Raw genomic sequence first — 18,895 nt, 5'->3', positions numbered from 1 at the left:
TGGAGGGGGGAGGGGGAGCGGTGAAGGAAGGATGTTGCAGCTGGGGGAGGCAGTGGAGGAAGGATGTTGCAGCTGGAGGGGGGAGGGGGAGCAGTGAAGGAAGGATGTTGCAGCTGGGGGAGGCAGTGGAGGAAGGATGTTGCAGCTGGAGGGGGGGCAGTGGAGGAAGGATGTTGCAGCTGGAGGGGGGAGGAGGGGGGCAGTGGAGGAAGGGTGTTGCAGCTGGAGCAGGGGAGGAGGGGGGCAGTGGAGGAAGGGTGTTGCAGCTGGAGCGGGGGAGGAGGGGGGCGGTGGAGGAAGGATGTTGCAGCTGGAGCGGGGGAGGAGGGGGGCAGTTGAGGAAGGATGTTGGAGCTGAAGCAGGGGAGGAGGGGGGCGGTGGAAGAAGGATGTTGCAGCTGGAGAGGGGAGGAGGGGGGCAGCGCATGTGCAGGAAGCAGCCCTTTACTATGGTTGGGAGTAGTTTCCACCAGAGAAGAAATCGGAGTTCCTAATTCCTATTTCTAAGAGGTCAATCTGTTCTAGGAATATCAACCAAAAATAGATAACTCACACAAACACATTCTTGGTTGTTCCCCAGTGTGAAATCGAAGGACAGCTGGAAAAGCAGAGAGCCAGAACCACCGGCTACCACTCCAGACTGGGAAGCAAACCCCACCCCAGACCAATTACGTGGGAATCTCTGGGCCAGGACCTGGGCATTGGGATTTTTGAAAGCTCCCCTGTCATTCCAATGTGCAGCCAATGCTGAGGACCTTTACTTTAAAACAAAACAAAACAAAACCAAACACTGGAATATCTCACCATCCCCAAATGCCTTTTTCCCCTGCCCCCAGGCTGAAATCTGGAGACAGGACAAGTTTTGGAATCTTTCTGCCTCTGTGTCTATTAGCCACCCTTTGTGAGGGCCTTGAGCTTTCCCAGCCTCGTATCTGAGGGTCTTGGGCTAGAGAAGAGCTTCTCAGCGGTTCAAGTCTGTGCATTTGCTCCTGTCCTCTACTGTCTCCTGTCTGCTCCTGCAGCTTCCTGAAAACACACTCCACTCAAGGACCAGCTCAGGACTTGCACTAGCAATAATTGTGCTGCTCTTGCTATTTCTTGTTACTAACAATATCTAATATTTATTGGGCACAAATCATGTGTCAGGAATGGTTCTGAGTTCTTTGCAGGCTGTGAAAAAGTTGTTATGTGTTACTGTACAAGGGCTCATTTAAAACTTGTCGGAAGGCTTAGTGTTTATAAGCATCACGTACAAGGCAGAGAGCTAATATTTGTGCCTGAGAGGCTGGCTGAATATAGATTCACAGAGCACAAGGAAAAAGATAGTGAATAACTCAGTGAAGAAAAAAAAAGCCATTGAAGTCAAAATACAGGGGTGCAAAGTCCATAAGTCACACTGACGTTAGAGGACCCCGTAAAGATGAATAACGGTAGATTGGCCTCCCTGAATCAAATTGGTTAGATAACTGTACTGCGGTTGAAAGGAAACTGTCCCCTGTGTCTTTGAGCTGTGTGATTCTTGAGTCACTGAACAACACACTGGCTTCTCCATGGGGCTTATATATCATGGGCCAGATTTTCTCTATGGCTGAAGCCACAAAATCATACACGGCAGAAGCTTAAAGGATTCAATTAATTCAACAACAGAGAGAATTTATTACACAAGCAAAAAACTGTCAGTGTGATCTGAATCCCTTCATTAGAAGTAACAGTAGGGGCGCCTGGGTGGCTCAGTCGGTTAAGCCTCCAACTCTTTGTTCTGGCTCAGGTCCTGATCTTCCGGTTGTGGGATTGAGCCCTGCATCAGACTCTGCACTCAGCACAGAGTCTGCTTCAGATTCTCTCTTCTTCTCCCTCCCGCCCACTCTCTTTCTTTCTGTCTCTCAAGTAAATAAATAAAATCTTAAAAAAAAAAAAAAAAAAAAAAAAAACTATTTAAGAAGTAACAGTAGAGGGTGCCTGGGTGGCTCAGTTGGTTAAGCAACTGCCTTCGGCTCAGGTCATGATCCTGGAGTCCCGGGATCGAGTCCTCATCAGGCTCCCTGCTTGGCGGGGAGTCTGCTTCTCCCTCTGACCCATTCCCATCTCTCATTCTCTCTCTCAAATAAATAAATAAAATCTTAAAAAAAAAAAAAGTAACAGTAGACCAGGAGGAATAAGAAACCCTGTATGAGGGTCCTGCCTCCCATTCTGCTTCTAACACCAGGTAATGCAGGGGAACCTTAAGTCCTGCTTCTGACCTTTGCATTTGCTGTTCCCTCTGCCTAGAATGTTCTTCCCCAGATATCCACATGGCTAACTCTTCACTACTTTCAGGTATTTGCTCTTCTGTTATATCCTCTGTGAGACCATTCCTGGCCATCCTATCTAAAACTTCAGTAGACTCTTCACGTAGTACATATATGCATGCCCACGCACGTATGCCCCCCCCACACACACACACTTTCTACACTCCTTCTCTCTCTTCTATAAAGATTTGCTTATTTTTATTTGAGAGAGAGAGAGAGAGGGAAAGAGATTGAGAGAGAGAGAGAGAGACAGAGAGTGAGTGCAAGTGGGGGGAGAGGCAGAGGGAGAAGGAGAGAATTCTTAAGCAGACTCCCCGCTGAGCTCGGAGCCCACCTGAGCCTTGATCCCAAGACCTGAGATCACAACCTGAGCCAAAATCAAGAATCTGTCACTTAACCAACTGAGGCACCCCTTCCCTCCCTTTTTTTTCCTTTAGCACTTATCACTGCCTAGTACTTATGCAGATTACTTATTTGTTTTATTTCTTCTTTATCCTCCTCTTCTCCCATTAATGTGTAAACTTCATGAAGGCAAAGATTTTTGTGTTTTGTTTACTGATAGGTGCCCAACACCTACAACATGATGGCTGCATTTCCAAAAGGAGATGCTCAGTAAAAATGTGTTGACGTGCCCGTGAATCTTGTGTAAGCCTCATGAGAATTAGTGATCTGGTGTTCATGAATGCTAAGCTAAAATTTTTATTTATTGTAATAATTCAGACATAATTTGTAAATCTAGCCACATTCTGTTAACTTAAAACTGAGGTTAAGAACTCCTCTAAGGTAATTACTGGTTTCACATAAGCTATGCACACACAGTACATCCTCTTTTGCAAAAATGTGATCAGGCAATTTGCATTCGACACTCAGATAAGGCATCTGAGCCCTGTGCTGACAATAAGACTATAAATTGACTGATTACCGAATAACACTTTGGCTTTCTAAACACAGCTTTGCCTTTTCTCAGAAGAGCTCAAAAAAAAAAAAAAAAAAAGAGCTTAAAAATAGGAAAAAAGGAGTCAAAAAAGTGGAGTAAAAACTTTATATATTTCCACTAGAATATTCATTCCTTTATGTATATTCTCTCCTAGAGTCTAACAAAGAAATGCCTGTAAAACTTTACAATTCAGGTGCTCTTTGCTTTTACTAAAGCCCAGATCAAAGAATCCAAATGAAAGATCGTATCTATCTTTACAGAATCATGTTCTGAACTATCTACCTGTGTGGCTTCCTAGAAACCTACTAGGAGGCTTTGAAGATGGAAGGAATCAGCTGGATATTTTCACAGGTGAAGTTAGTGATTTGTTTCCATAAAACTACAGCGAACTCTCCTTTATAATTACAGATACTTAACATGACAAGTTAAGAGCTCACTGATATTAGAGGAAAAATTATATAACTGGGTGGATTTAGAAACCAGAACAACTTGGGTTTTACTCAGAGCAATAAATGACTACATTGTGATAGTACCTAAATTTCCACTACTCATTTTCCCTAAAAACAGCATTCCCTAACTATATACTTTAGTCAAGCCTCTCTGTTCCCTGCTTTCAAATGATAGACTACTCTGAGGCTGGCAATCAAGAGATTTTGGAAATAAGATGCAAAGGTAATGAAGATCAGAAACAAAAATTTGGTTTATAAAATAAAGCTTAAAAAATAGAGCTACATTATCCATAATTGCATATAAGTAATAACACAAATGGTAAATATCTGGAAGGGGAAAAAATAAACAATTTAATATATTAACAATTTTGTTTATGTAAATCTATTTAGATTAATTTTCTGTGGCCATAGCCCTATTAGTGGTATTTCATTGAGCTAATATAGACTATTAAAAGACAACAGATGAATACAGATGGTAATTATTCCTTTTCAATTCAAGCTGAATCTTTCCCACTTCATCCTTTTTAAACTGCATTAAAGCCAAGGAAAAAGTGTCTAGTGAGAGGTCAGCTGTCATTATACTCATGCCCACTTTTTAATAATGCTGGCTCCCTTTGATAACTACAGGAAGCCATATCAGTTACTACTATATACTACAAAGAGAATGGACTGTTTTTAGTAATGTAATAAATGAATTCAGGGCAATGATGCAAATTAGATTTTATACAAAATTTCTCTGTTTTTTAGAGGGAAGAATAAGTCCTGATCTCTACAGGAATACCACTTTTCCATAGAAATGAAATTGCAAACCCTGTAACAAACTAACGTGAGGGGGTGCTACTCTCAGGCTGTCATGTGACCCTGACAATCATATGAGTTGTAGAGTTGGGGGAGGGGCAAGAAATCCCAGCCCCGCCAAGAAGAGATGGAGGAGGGAGTATCTCTTTAAGCTCTACATTTTTCCTCTAGGTTTGCATTTGCTTTAGATTACCTGGCCAAATGATGCTTTTCTACAAAGGCAGCGCCTTGATCTAGGACAGGGTTCTGAAGGATCATGAAGATCCTACGCAACTTTATCGAAAATGCGGCAAATTAAAGATTTAGCCAAGAGTCCCATTTCTGGAAGAGCTTGGAAATCCTCTGATCCAAGGTACATTTTCTTAGGGCAAGGATGGGCATCGCTAGAGAAGCAGACCACACACAGCTGTGTTCTGCAAGCCAGCCTTGACAAGCAGCATGGTGTGAACTAGGCTGCTAGCAGGAGGCAGGGGAGAGAATGCTAAAGCCAGTTTATTTCATCAAAGACCATGACATTTCCAACAGCAATTTGAGTTTTGACAAAGCTGTAACAGGAAAGGATTGATCCCGGGAGGGAGGGTCAGATCGGTTAATCATGAACATTCCTTCCAACTTGTAAGACACAAAAATCCTTGACTCAATGAGCATCTGAGTCTATGTGCCCCAAAACAAAGCAACGTTCAATAAATATTCCTTTTGCACCACAGCCACCATATTGTGAGGATTCCAACACGGCAGCAATTTTTACTGCAACACATTGAGGGTAAAAATTGTAACTAAATCTGTAACTCACATAATGGAGCCTGAACTTGCACTCATCTTCAATTTCATCTGCGCTGTCTTCGTCGGAAACTTCCCCCTCCTCTGCATCATCCCCAAGATGATAAGGCAACTTCTTGCCCTGAAAAGGAGTAACACACCCAATTTAAAAATGACAATAGCATAGATGTCTGCTGTCTGGGGTAGGTTCACTTGATCGGTAGCATCTATTTCATGTGCCTACACCCTAGCTCCGAGACGCTACAGAAGCAAACGTCCAGCATTTTTGGCCACTATGAGGGGATTCCTTAAAATACAGGGATGGAAGAGGATGGAAGGATGTTCATATGCCTGGCAGCCAAAAATAATGATAAGTTTCTAAATATCATCCCAGGCTGCTATCCAGGCTGATGTTCTCTAAACTCAAACCCCAGTGACTTTTAGTATTCCCGCTCTCCACACCATCACTGGCCTTCTTCAGCATGCTGGATTTTCCCTTGCCCACTCCCACCCTGCACAGGATCATCAGCATAGTAAGGTTTTCAGAGAACTCTCTGTCCCTATTTTCCTGTACCTTCCCTGATCACCCAAAGCTCTTGACCCTGGGTCCTTAGAACATCAATAGTTTCAAAGCTGATTAAATCATTTACATAATGAAAGCAAGATCTATATTAAGACTCCAAACTCTTGGGGTTTGGATATTTAAATTTTTCTTCTTTATTTTCTCCAACTTACAGAGGGTCGTTTATAGGATTAAAAGGATGAGATTTAATTTTCCTTTGTACTGATATGTATTATACTCCTTATTTGTACGTGCTATCTGCAAAGTGAAAACTACACTTTCTTTTTCACACGAACATGTTTAGAGATAAACAGATGTAGACAGATGGATATATACATACCTATAATTCTAAGTAAATGTGGCAGAACATTTTTTCACTTCCTCCCGTGTATCATTAACAACAAAACAGCTCAGAATTAAAGTACTTATGTCTCTATATTATTTTAAGTCTTTTCTAATACGGAAGGCTTCTATAAAATGAATTTATTTTTCTTTATTTGAGAGGGCACTATAGAGTCGCGATGTTAATATAGCAGCACCAGAAATAAGGTACTCGACTAAGCGGTTGACACGTTCAGGAACATATAGACAGTAAGTTAACGACCTCCTTCATTTATTCACCACCAACTACTTATTCAGAGTCTCTGTTTTGGGCACAATGACAGACAACCAAGATGGACCTGTACCCAAGATATTTAAAATGTAATGACAGCAATTCCCTCTTTTGAAATAGAACAAAGCCAACATATTTTATAAATGTAAAGCAAAACAGAGCTAACAAATATGAGAAGTAACATCCACAAGGAAGGAGTAACAATCCTTGAATGACCGAAACAGTTCTGATACCACCAAATGTAACCATGATGGGTACACAGTGGTGAGCTGATAGGACAGCCGTACCCAGCTTTAGCCCCCCTTCATGTACGTGTGGTGGTGGGTGAGAGAACAGAGAGAGAAAGCTTCCTGCCCTGAGCATCCACAGGTGCCCTAATTTTCCATCCATTTAAAACTGCATTAAAAGACATGAGGGCCTTATTTTTCTCCAACTCTTCCACATTCCTGGTTCTCAAAAGATAATTTATCCAGGCAGATAAGAAGAAAAGCAATGCAACAGAACACTTTCTTAATGCTTCTAAACCAACAGTTACACCTAAGGGAAATTATAGAATAAATTAAGGCAGAACTTAATATGACTCAAGGAACTTAGTTGTGGTCCGGTTGATAAAACAAAGAAGGCCCAGGTGTCTTTTAGGGGTCTCTTTCTGATCTACAGACTATTGCATGCAGGAGTTACCAAGAATTAGTTTAATTGGTCCATGATACATGGAAATATTGTGAGAGACTGGAACCATTGCTACCGCTCAGCTCCAAGCTGCATGACCCAAGGAGTGTGGTAATGACTCTATGATTTGCGTCTGTAAAAAGTAAGAAGCTTGGACCAGATAGTTACAGTTTCTTTCAGCAATAAGAGTCTAGGGAAAATTACTAAGTTTGTTATTATTTTTGTTCAAAAGCAACTTTTTATTTGCTTTTCAGGAGATAGGTGTGTATATATATGGTTGGAAAGTATGTGTATTATAATTATAATAATAAACAACTTGTCAATCTCTAAAGCGGCAAGGAGCCACTAAAATGGTGCCTTTTGGACCAAAGATTGCTCCTAAAGGAATGTAGGAAAATCAGTTCCTTTTTTTTGCTTCAAATGGAAATGCATTGGCCCATAGATCTGGGTGATCTCCTTAAAGTCTGAAGAACGTTGCTACTAGCAAATGAACCTTAAATGCCTTGAAATGCTCGCAGTCCACACTGTTGCCACTCCTCCCAATGAGTGCCCAAGATCATCTGGTTCTGGTGCACCCTGGTTCCCATAAGCCCTAGGACATTCTATGGCAAATGGCTCAAAGTCCAATTATGCAGAAGGGACTCAATTCCTATCAAATATCTACCTTAAGTTCCACTGTCCAAAAGGGAAGTATTTCAGCTAAATGGACTTACTCTGCATTTAACCTTCTGACTGCTGGCTCAAAACTACAGGAAACATGGAAACATTTACAAAGCTATTAAGGTGACATTTAGCTTTTTAACCCAGCAATCAGTTTTTTACCACATAAGAGTTTGCTTTAGCAAGACTTCAGGAAAATTGACCTTAATGTTATCTCCTACATTATTTGGAGCTTTTATTCAAAATGCTTTCACACATACAAATGCCCGACAATACCTCTTTGATGGATTCAGTCTATAATTCTCATGTAACTGACAGAAAAATAGGTTTTGACAAATTCCAAAGATGAGTACTCCACATCTTTCCCATTTGCTGCCCTCCCTTAGAGCCCCTGTTAAAGTATTCCTAGGAAATTACACTGTTTGACTTTCTTATGCCTCCTCTGTGATATTTGTTTTTTGATACACATTTCTTTTCAGTAAAATGTAACCCAATTTGAATATTAATACCCTGCTGCTCTTCCTAGATCTTTAGTCTCAAAATAATACGACTATCCAAGATGGACTTAGTCCAAACACACAAAATTAACTGGAATTAAGTAAAATCACAAAGTCAGCCATGTGAGATCTCAAATAACTTTTTTCTGGCTATTCTTTGTATTAATAATATTCATTGCAGGTAGTAAATTTCCTCCCTCAGAAAATCTGTTCATAAAATGTCATTCTGTTCACCTACTGCTCCTTCGCATACACACGAGTCCTGTGGGGCATTACGTCTGTGCCTACACTCCGCTGTGAAGCAAGCTCTTCTCACTTACATAACCGAGGCTGATCAACCGTAAAGACTGTTGTCTGTTTGTTCTTTTTTCTTTTTTTTCTTTTCTTCTTTGACAGACAGTTATTGGAGCTTGAAGTGGGAGAGAAGAATCTGAAAGAAGTACTTTCAGATATGGACACAAAGAGCCTCCTCTTCCTCTGTGCCCCCTGCACCGATACATACACTTCTCACCAGGGTGAACTCTTACAGACTAAAATAGCAAACGTTTGGCTTACAGTATTGATCTCCTCACTTCACAAAAACAAATCCCAGAACACGTGATCCGTGAATAACAAGCTCTTTCTGAAGGTATAACTATTAACAAAGTGTAACAAGATGCATACACAAATCAAGACGATCCTTCATGGATTGACTCTGTTGTTCTCTTGATAAACCAGTTTTTAGTCCTTAAGGGAGGGAGGGCTTCATTGGTCATTAATGCATTTTACTGCATTCCTTGCGGTAATTACCTTCACTAGGATTTTGCCTTTCAGACTTTGAGGGCTTGGAAGCTGTTTGGTCTCTCCTGTGTCTACAGATGACAGGTCCAGTTTGTCTCCAAATATTCCTTTCAGGTACTGAGCAATCTTCCTCTGCTGCTGGACACTGCAGTGATTCTCAATGGACAGGATGACCGGGAACCTAAGAGCACAGCGACAGATTCTAAAGGCATCATGTACAGGCAACTCGCAGGGGTGTTTGAACATCATTCTATATTCATTATGTTCTTACAATCCTAGTGACAGTATTTGTGAGAGCCATGATGATTAAAATGAGAAAGATGGAAGGTGCATTCTTTTTTTTTTTAGATTTTATTTATTTATTTGAGAGAGAGAGAGAGAGAGAGAGAGAAAGCAAGGGGAGTGGCAGGCAGAGGGAGACACGGGCTCCCCGCTGAGCAGGGAGCCCGATGCAGGGCTCGATCCCAAGGCCCTGGGATCATGACCTGAGCCAAAGGCAGACGCTTAACGGACTGAGCCACCCAGGCGTCTCATGGAAGATGCATTTTTTAAGAAACTCTGCTGACCAAATATATTTTGCCAGGCATAATGGCTGAACAAAATACCAACCATGTGGGATGACTTCATTTAATATTTTGCATTTAAAAAGTGGCACATACATTATATCTCTTTTAAAAGAAAAAAAAAAAGAAACCATTTTAAGAGAGATAAGCCTAAAGAAAGAAAACTCATATAATGTAATTTTGTCTTATTTATTCAAAAATCTAAAGGAAGCAAAAATAGATAATGGGGAAAGATAATCTCTTCAATAAATGGTGCTGAGAAAACTGCAAGCATGCAGCATGCAAAAGAATGAAACTGGACCACTTTCTTACACCATACACAAAAATAAACTCAAAATGGACTAAAGACTAAAATGTAAGCCCTCAAACCATAAAAATCCAAGAAGAGAGCACAGACAGTAATTTCTCTGACATCAACTGGATCAACATTTTCCCAGATACGTCTGAGGCAAGGGAAATAAAAGCAAAAATAAACTCTTGGGACTCCATTGAAATAAAAAGCTTTTCCACAGTGAAGGAAATCATCAACAAAACACAAGGCAACCTACTAAATGGGAGAAGAGATTTGCAAGGGTTATATCCAAAAAGGGGTTAATATCCAAAATATACAAATAACTCATACTACTTAACACCAAAAGCCCTCCAAGAAATCCAATTAAAAAATGGGCAAAGACCTGAATAGACATTTTTCCAAAAAAGACATCCAGATGGCCAACAGACACATAAAAAAATGCTCAACCTCACTATCAGGGAAATGCAAGTCAAAACCACATGAGATATCACCTCACACCTGCCAGAATGGCTAAAATCAAAAACAAAAGATAAAACAATGTTGGTGAGGATGTGAAGAAAAGAAACCCTCATATGCTCTTGGTGGGAATGTAAACTAGTGCAGCCGCTGTGGAAAACACTATGAAGGTTCCTCAAAAAAGTTAAAAATAGAAATACCATATGATCCAATAATTCCACTGCTGGGTATTTACCCCCAAAAAACCCCAAAAACACTAATTCAAAAAGACACAAACCCGTATGTTTATTGCAGCATTATGTACGATAGCCAAGATATGGAAGCAACTTAAGTGTCCATTGCTTGATAGACAAATGGGTAAGGAATATGTGGTGTGTGTGTATACACACACACACACACACACACACACACACACACACATACATACAGTGGAATATTACAATGGAATATTACATATTACATACATGCATCCATAAAAAAGGATGAGGTTATGCCATTTGCAACAACATGGATGGACCTAGAGGGTATTATGCTAAGTGAAATAAGACTGAGAAAGACAAATGCCATATGATTTCACTCATATGTGGAATCTAAGAAGAAAACAAATGAATAAACAAACAAAAAGCAGGATCAGAACTATAAATACAGAGAATAAACTAATGGTTGCCAGAGGGGAGGAGGATGAGGGGCTGGGCAAACTGGGTGAAGGGGAGTGGGAGGTACGGGCTTCCAGTTATGGAATAAATAAGTCATGGGAATAAGAGGTACAGCATAGGGCACACAGTCAGTGGTATTGTAATGACATTGTATGGTGACAGTTGGGAGCTACACTTGTCATGAGCACAGCATAATGTATAAACTCATCAAATCACTATGTTGTACACCTGAAACTAATGTAACATTGTGTGTCAACTATACTCAAATAAAAAAAAATAAACTTCAGGATAAAAACTTAAGTAAACTCAATTTAAAAAATGTCTAGAAATATCTAACAGACCACAGAGTACCATTAAGTACAGATATTTAAAAATATATTATCTGCCCCCAGCTTGAAAATCACTATTGAGGATAAAATAGCATAATGGAATTTCGTGATTTATGGCATCCTATGCCAAGCATTTCAAAATCATTTGGATAGAATTTTATATACTAGTCTTTACTTCCAGAAAGGAAAAAAAGTCAAGCATTCACTCTCCCCCAGTCCTCAGGTTCCTGTGCAGAGAACGTGAAACCCAAGTAGACTGATTACCAAAGACAGCCTCCGGAGTTGGTGGCCAAGGCAGAAAGGGAACCCGGCCTGATCACTGATCTTACTCTTCTTCTGACGTTTTTTCTTCAGAGTAAGAAATTATTTCAAATTTAGCTTGTTGTTTTTTTCTACTTTTCTGTCATATATCTTCTGAAGTAATAGGCCATATATATTTTCCAGAGTATATAAACCAGTATTTAAATTGGCTAATATATCTATGTAGAGAAAAAAAATTTTACTTCTGGGCTTGTATGACAGCACATGCTTCACAGGAGGGCCTATGACCTCCTGAAATTACACCCTTTCCTCATTAGTAAAACCTGATGCCGAGGTAATAGAAGAGATGAACCTTTGTGGCCGGAGTGGGTTACCTTACTCCAATCTGTTTGCTCTTGTGTCCACATGGGTTTTACCCCAGAGTGTTAGAAAGAGAGAAAAACAACAACAAGCTAGCAAGAGATTGTCTATGCAATCACATCAAGGTGTTCTAACAGTGGATTTTTAAATTAGCCATCTGTTTATAAAAAGCCTATTAGGATCTAATGATACTCAACGTAAAGCTGTGCTTCTCAACAGGGGACAAGGGAGACCATGAGGCCTGGTTTCCCAAATAGATATTTGTCAACGTTTTTGGTGGTCACAATATGGGGGCGGGGGGGTGCGGGGAATGCTACGACATTTAGTGTGGAGAAGTCAGGACGCTGTAACCTTCTTACAATGCACAAGACAGTTCCCCACAACAAAGAATTATCTGGTCCAAAATGTCAATAGCTCCCAGGCTGAGAAACCCGGGTATAAAGAAGGCCTAAGAAAGAAAAGAAAAAGACTGAATTTTTAAAATGTGCTAAACAAGCGTATCAACTTTTCATTTGAAGTGCTTTTCTCCTCAGTATTCCCAAACTCAAAGTAAAGCACCGTCAAGTCATCCGAGGATGCTCCAAGGTGGCAGGGCTTTTCAATACCCAACTTCACATTTTGGAAAACAATGGCAAAATCACTTCATCGACTTTGCTAAAACTAGTAGCAATCAGGGTAGAAAAGACCCGTCAGATTTCCGTACTTGGGATTCTTGTATGTAACAGACACCATAAACCAAACCTGCCATGTAGCACGCGTCTCTCATTCCAACCGCATTTTAGCCTCATGGTTAATAAATAAGAAGGCCAAATATTAAAAATTTTAAAGGCTACTAACTTTTATAAAATTAATTGTATGCAATTGTAATTTTGTTTCTTTTAATTCAAAAGAAGTCATTTCTTAGCTGTCTGGTATATTGCGGGCACCTGCTAGGCAATAAGGAATGAATAAGACATAGCCCCCTATTTCCAATGAGCTCATGGTCTTAAAGACTCAAAAGAAGGCAGAAAGCCAATAGTTATGACAGAGTGCTATATAGATATAATAGAAATATGCTCAGGGTGCAAAGAACAGAGAAAGGAGCATTTAAATCAGCTGGTGTATCAGTAAGTTTGCCAGAGGGACAATGTCTAAGCAGTCTTGAAGGATGAATAAAGATTAGCCAGGTGGAATAATGGGAAGAATGTGCCAGGCAGAGAGAACAGCACATCGAGGTAAGGAGTTGTGAAAGAACTGGGGTCACTAGGGAATCCAAGAGACAATAAAGGCAGAATCCTCCATCTCTGTGGAGCAATGGTGGAAGAAGACCCTGGAAGAGAAAGAAGAAGCCAAGCCCCGAAGGGCATGGAAGACATGACTGTGTGCCACAGGGAGCTTCTGAAGGACTTTAAGACATACAACATCATACTTATGTTTTCAGAAGTGTGGAGGATGACCCAAAGAGAAATGAAAATGGAGGGAAGGCAATGGAGTCAAAAGATGATTTAGGAAGTAGAACTGACAAGAACTGACAGAATCTAGGATGGCTTAGTTTTTGGCTAAAGACACTGGTAGAACAGTGCTACCCCTTACTAAACGGAAATAGAGCCAGAGGAGGTTTGGCGGAATGAGATGCTGAGTTCAATGTGGGATGTGAGCTCTGTGATGGCAGGAGTCTTCTCTTTTGCTCAGTGCTGTGGTCCCCTGCACCTACTGCAGTGTGCCTGGCTTAGAGTAGGCACCGCTAAATACCTGAAGAAATAATGACACTTGTCGATTTCGAGCTACCTACGGGATACTCAGATGGATTTTTACTAAGAATTTTCCTACATGGCTCTGAAACTGAGGGGAAAGTTCTGGACATATAATTAACCCAAAAGTAGAACAATGGCAATAACTTAAGAAATAGTGATTATTATAGGAATGAGGAAATGGAATAGAAGACCATAGGCCAAAAAAGGAGTGAGAAGCAATGACAGCCTAGAGGGGAATGTTATAATAGAAGCCCCAAGAAAGCAAGTATTGAGGAGAAAAGAGTGATCATTATCCAATGCCAAGGAAGAGTAAAGCGACCCAAGGATGCTGGACACTTCAGTATATATGGGACATCCAGCAAGTCTGAAAACCTAGCTGTTACTATTTTACTGTATTGTAAAATAATATCAATAACCTACTTATCGTGTATAGTAACCTCTGTTTCCAAAGTTTATGAACACTCTATAGAAATGAGGTCAGTCTTTGTAAGAACGTGCTTCCAGGAGGCAATGTCTTGAGAGAGAATGGGCTAAGAAATAAATGGAGCATGAGAAATTACAAACATGGAGCCCATATTACTTGCTCACAGCGTTTTGCTGGGAAGGAAGGAGAGAACTAGGGTCGTAGAAAGGGAGATGAGGACTCCAAGGAAGGGCGTGTAGTGTAGCTGCAGTACATCAGCCAGTGCTCTGTGTGCTAGCTTAGCAGCCAAGCGTTGCTGTACTTACTCATTCTTCACAAAGGCATGCTTGTCAATGGTCTCCACAACATCTCTGAAGAGAATCTTTGAAGTCAGAGTATAACCGTGGTGGACCACTGGCTCTCCATCAGGGCCATCCCAACAGTCAACTGCCAAAAATAGAACTTCACATCAACAACATAAAGCTTCTGGTGTCCGCTAATATTTCTGGAACTATCAGACAAATATTATTTTACATTTATTATTTAAGATTATACATGTTATGATCATGACAAAGATATCAGACAGAGAGATGGGTGTTCTGGCATATTTATCAGAATAAGGAATTAAAGATAATAAACGATCTGTTTGAGTGCTTATAGTTAACAAAGACGTCATATTCACAAGCAGCCTAGCATTTACCAAGAACGCTCATTAGAAATCGATCTAAATCCAATCAAGTATGCCCAAGGATAGTGATACTTCTTAACAGGCTGTTTTTCTGATGTCACTTCTTCATTTTCAGTTTACTACAGTCTTTTAGTAAATTGCAGTGACCCTCTCAAATCAATAACAGAGTTTTTCATTACTGTACACTTAAACTCATTATGTTTCTATTAGATTTTCATTTTATAAATTCTACAGTAGCTATAAAATAACACTGACCTCCTAAGTTCAAATCCTCAGGTCCTGCCAAGATTTATGTGAATATGGGCAAATGATTAAATCATTTAAAGCCTTGCTTTCTCCCACTGATAAAAGGAAATAATGGTCGAATTTGCATCATAAGTTTGAGTGATGACTATGCAAAGCTGCTTATAATACTGCACAGTACATAGCAATTGTGATTGTTATTGGTAATATTGATACTGCTATACGTATAGCAGCCTCACTGGTTCCCAGCTGCAGAAAGACAACCACCACCATCCACCCCAACTTAGAGTTTGCCTTCCTTGCTTTACACTTGACCACCAGACTGGTTTCTCAAAACAATGCTGTCACCATGTTATTCCTTTGCTCAAAAGTCTACTCAACACATAACACAGCATCCAACACATACACAGCATGTACTCAGTAGATACATGCTGAATTTATTAATACCCTACAGCAGCTCCTGCCTGCTTAACCCCAAGGTCTCTATCTCTTGGGCTAGAGACTGGCTAGCAGTTCACTCAGCCTGTATCCACTTTCGCCCTAGCACGCAGCTGGACTACACTGCCCAGCCTTCCCTTGCCATAGGATGTAGCCATTGAAATGCAGGCAGAAATTATGTGCAGCACTTCCAGGTCTGATCTGTGAAAACTTTCCCTACACATTCATCCATGCTCTCTCTTCTTTTGCTATCACTGCAGAAGACATGTGCTGGAGATGGCATGAGCCTAGACCCTAAATCATTGCTTGAAAGATTCACCTATTAGGGACACCTATTTTGGACTTTATAATAAGCAAAAAATAAATTTCAGTTGTTTTAAGGCACAGAGATTTTAGGTTTTTAACTCTTAAAGGAACTATTGTTGCCATAATACCCTAGCTCCCGTCTGACAAGTCAACCTTATTTTCTCCTACACCTTACACTCACAGACGTGTTCTTCCATTAGGCAAGTTTCCTCACATACAATCCTACCTCCATGACTCTACTTCTTTCATTTAAGGTCAACCAAAAGGCCCTCTTTCACTTTCCTTATCTAAATCCCAATCAAGGCTAAGCTAGGATCCCACATAGAATCTTGCCAGCTCTCATGACATTGCCCTTCCATATAGCATAGTCGGGCAACTCTGCTTGCCAGAGCTGAGAAAGGTCACAACTCTAGATCTTACTGCTATGACTTTTCCCAATTTTTAAATATTGGCAATTAATCCATTTTTTAAAATCACAATATGAGCCAAACATTCTGCAGGCTGGATTTGGCTAATGGAATGCCAGTTAAAACTCTGACTTCTAATTAGGGCCAGACAGTTCATGACCACACCTGTTCTTTATTTTAGTAGTACCTTCCTCATACGTGATATTATATCAGGAAATGGTTATGTCCATTTTTTTTTTCTAAAACTTTCAAGCTGTTCACCATAACCCTAATAGGATTTGATGGTTAATTTTATGTGTCAACCATGCTAGGCTAAAATGCCCAGTTATTTGATCAAACACCAGTCTAGATGCCTTAAAGGTATTTTTCAGATGTGATTAACATTTAAATCAGTAGGCTTTGGGTAAAGTTACTCACTCTCCATAAAGTGGGTGGGACTCATCAACCAGTTGAAGGCCTTAAGAGTAGACTCCCATTTCCTGAAGAAGAAATTCTCCTCAAGCCTATAACATCATCAACTCCTACCTAAGGCTCCAACCTCCTGGTCTGCTATACATATTTCAGACTTGCAAATCCCCATGATCATGTAAGACAATTTCTTAAAATCGACCAATCTTTCTTTCTCTCATATATATGAGAGAGATCCTATTAGTTCTGTTCCCTAATAGAGTTACCTATATTACAATTAAACATTGGCTGTTAAATTATCCTTAGGGGAAAAAATGGAAAAGGTAAAAGGAAAACAAAACTTTCAAGGTTAATACCACAGGAATATAGGAAACAAACTTTAAAGATGCTGTTAAGAAGATCAAAGGTTTTGGGATACTAGCGTAAGGAGTTGCACTGTTCCTTTGGGCCTACAAATGAGGTCAAACGTATCAAAGACATTTTCTGAGAAGCTCCATCCATCTTTTGACATGGACTTGACATTCTTTTATTTGTCCTTGGATAAAGGTATGGAAAGAAGGAACAGATATTTCAAAGTATGGAATTTGAATAATTTAGACCCTGAGTTGGCCCCCTTGTGGAGGAAAAGGGGTATAACAGGGTTTCTCATAAATGAACAACATCCTCGCAAAAAGAATGGATGTAGACCAGGCAATGCCATGCTCGTTTGATTCTCGTGTATACATAAAAGTAGCTCTTCAAACTACATTGGTCATGAAAGAAGGTGCTCTTTTGCTAGCATTTATAACATAGGCAGAATACCTGTAGTCGAGGATGGTTCTTCTAATGCTCACTTTTTAGATCTATTTCATCACCTGTCTGCTAAACGAGGATAACAACACTCCCAAATGGTAACTGGCATCCTAACACGTGGCAATCATAGCCAAGTTCAAATGACAGTGAAGGTTCCTGTAAGAGCTCATGCTGTAATGGAAATTCCTCTAACCAATTCCCCTAGCCACAAAATTACCAGGGGCCCGTTTTTCAATCACGTCACATATTAGAGGCCCCCCCGAAAGCACTCTGACAAAGAGTTGACCAGTTCTGCAGGCTAGCCAAGCAGCTAACATGACAGCTTTTCATAATGGAACTTAAAAGCGTTCCATCCTGATAGCGCTCCCAGAGATAACAGGAAAGGTTGTAAACCGATTATAGCAGTGATACGACATCAGTTCCATAATGAGGGTGAAAATCCCCTGGACAGAACATCCATATCTATTAGGCAACTTGGGCTGAAAATCAAGGGAATGAAAGGCCATGTACAAAATGTTATCCAGTTTATTTGCTGACAAACCCACTTCACCAAAAAAGGACTTATTAGTCTTCCCCAAGACACTATATATATCCTGACCAAGGATATTCCCACAGCTGAGCTAATAGAGATGGAAAACACAACATTATCAAACTAGAAGCTCAAAAGGGGAGAGATTCTTCAGGTCACAGTACCATGAAGAACCTGTCCAGAATCATTGCTCTCTACCTCTAAGTGCTATGCTTGGCAAAAGCTGCTTCCAAAAAATATTTATGGGACCAGCAGCAAGGAGACGAGACGGCACCGCAGCGACGCCAGGCCTTTCTTTGATGTGCAGAAAAGGCTGGGCCTTAACTTAGATCATTGGATGACAATCCAAAGTGCTGAGCAGCCTCACAAGATTCCAGGTCGATGCCATGCTTTTGAAAAAGAATGGATAGAATGTGCGCACGGAATCGGTGGTACCCGTGCAGAGAAAGAGTGCAAGATAAAATTTGATGATTTCGTAGAATGTCTGCTTCGGCAGAAAACGACGAAACGTCTGAGTGACATCAGGAGGCAGCGAGATAAACTAATAAAGGAAGGGAAGTACACACCTCCACCTCACCACTTGGGCAAGGAGGATCCTAGGCCCTGAGCAGAGCTGCTGCTGATGGCTGGAGGCTGATTTTCATGTTCTCTCTTCTCCACTGGAAAGTTCATTTACTGAAAACCTCTTTGTGAGAGTGTCTAAAAATAAAGGATTGCTCTATCTTATTTATTCTATTTTCTCTTGGATCATACTTTTCTATAAAAATATATATATATATTTATGGGACCTGAAATTTCCAATCCTTGACTTGCTAGATTCCATAAATCAGGTTCTTTAAATCCTAGCTATAGCTATTTCAGTATAAAAACAACTTGATCTGGACTCAAGGTAGATGACATAGCACTGGGTATATATACACCAGTGTCTCAGGCCCAAGCTTCAGCTGTGAGCTCACATCTTCAAAGCACAGGGCTGACAGAAGTTGTTAGGAGAACACAAAAGATCATGTCATCAAATT

The 18,895-nt window shown here is 40.4% G+C and overlaps 2 protein-coding genes across 10 annotated transcripts in view; one reads left to right on the top strand and one right to left on the bottom strand.

The window, feature by feature from the left end:
* Nucleotides 1-18,895, bottom strand: part of PLCH1 (phospholipase C eta 1) — a 203,495-nt gene that overhangs the window by 31,423 nt on the left and 153,177 nt on the right. For all 9 annotated transcript variants that reach the window (XM_032408395.1, XM_032408398.1, XM_032408396.1 and 6 more), the window contains 3 exons: nt 14,392-14,512; nt 9,022-9,193; nt 5,266-5,373 (listed from right to left, as the gene is read on the bottom strand). In XM_032408395.1, coding sequence (XP_032264286.1) covers nt 5,266-5,373; nt 9,022-9,193; nt 14,392-14,512 — 401 coding nt within the window. The remainder of the gene's footprint in view (nt 1-5,265; nt 5,374-9,021; nt 9,194-14,391; nt 14,513-18,895) is intronic.
* Nucleotides 16,870-18,600, top strand: LOC116635197 (NADH dehydrogenase [ubiquinone] iron-sulfur protein 5-like). Its single transcript, XM_032409152.1, has 2 exons — nt 16,870-16,878; nt 18,082-18,600. Exons 1-2 carry the CDS (start codon nt 16,870-16,872, stop codon nt 18,481-18,483), a joined length of 411 nt encoding a protein of 136 aa, XP_032265043.1. The 3' UTR covers nt 18,484-18,600.

The sequence above is a fragment of the Phoca vitulina genome, unplaced genomic scaffold (genome assembly GCF_004348235.1).
Source record: "Phoca vitulina isolate PV1807 unplaced genomic scaffold, GSC_HSeal_1.0 scaffold10, whole genome shotgun sequence".
Classification (NCBI taxonomy): domain Eukaryota; kingdom Metazoa; phylum Chordata; class Mammalia; order Carnivora; family Phocidae; genus Phoca; species Phoca vitulina.
The sequence above is the reverse complement of the archived record's forward strand: the minus strand, read 5'-3'. Positions and strand labels throughout refer to the sequence as shown.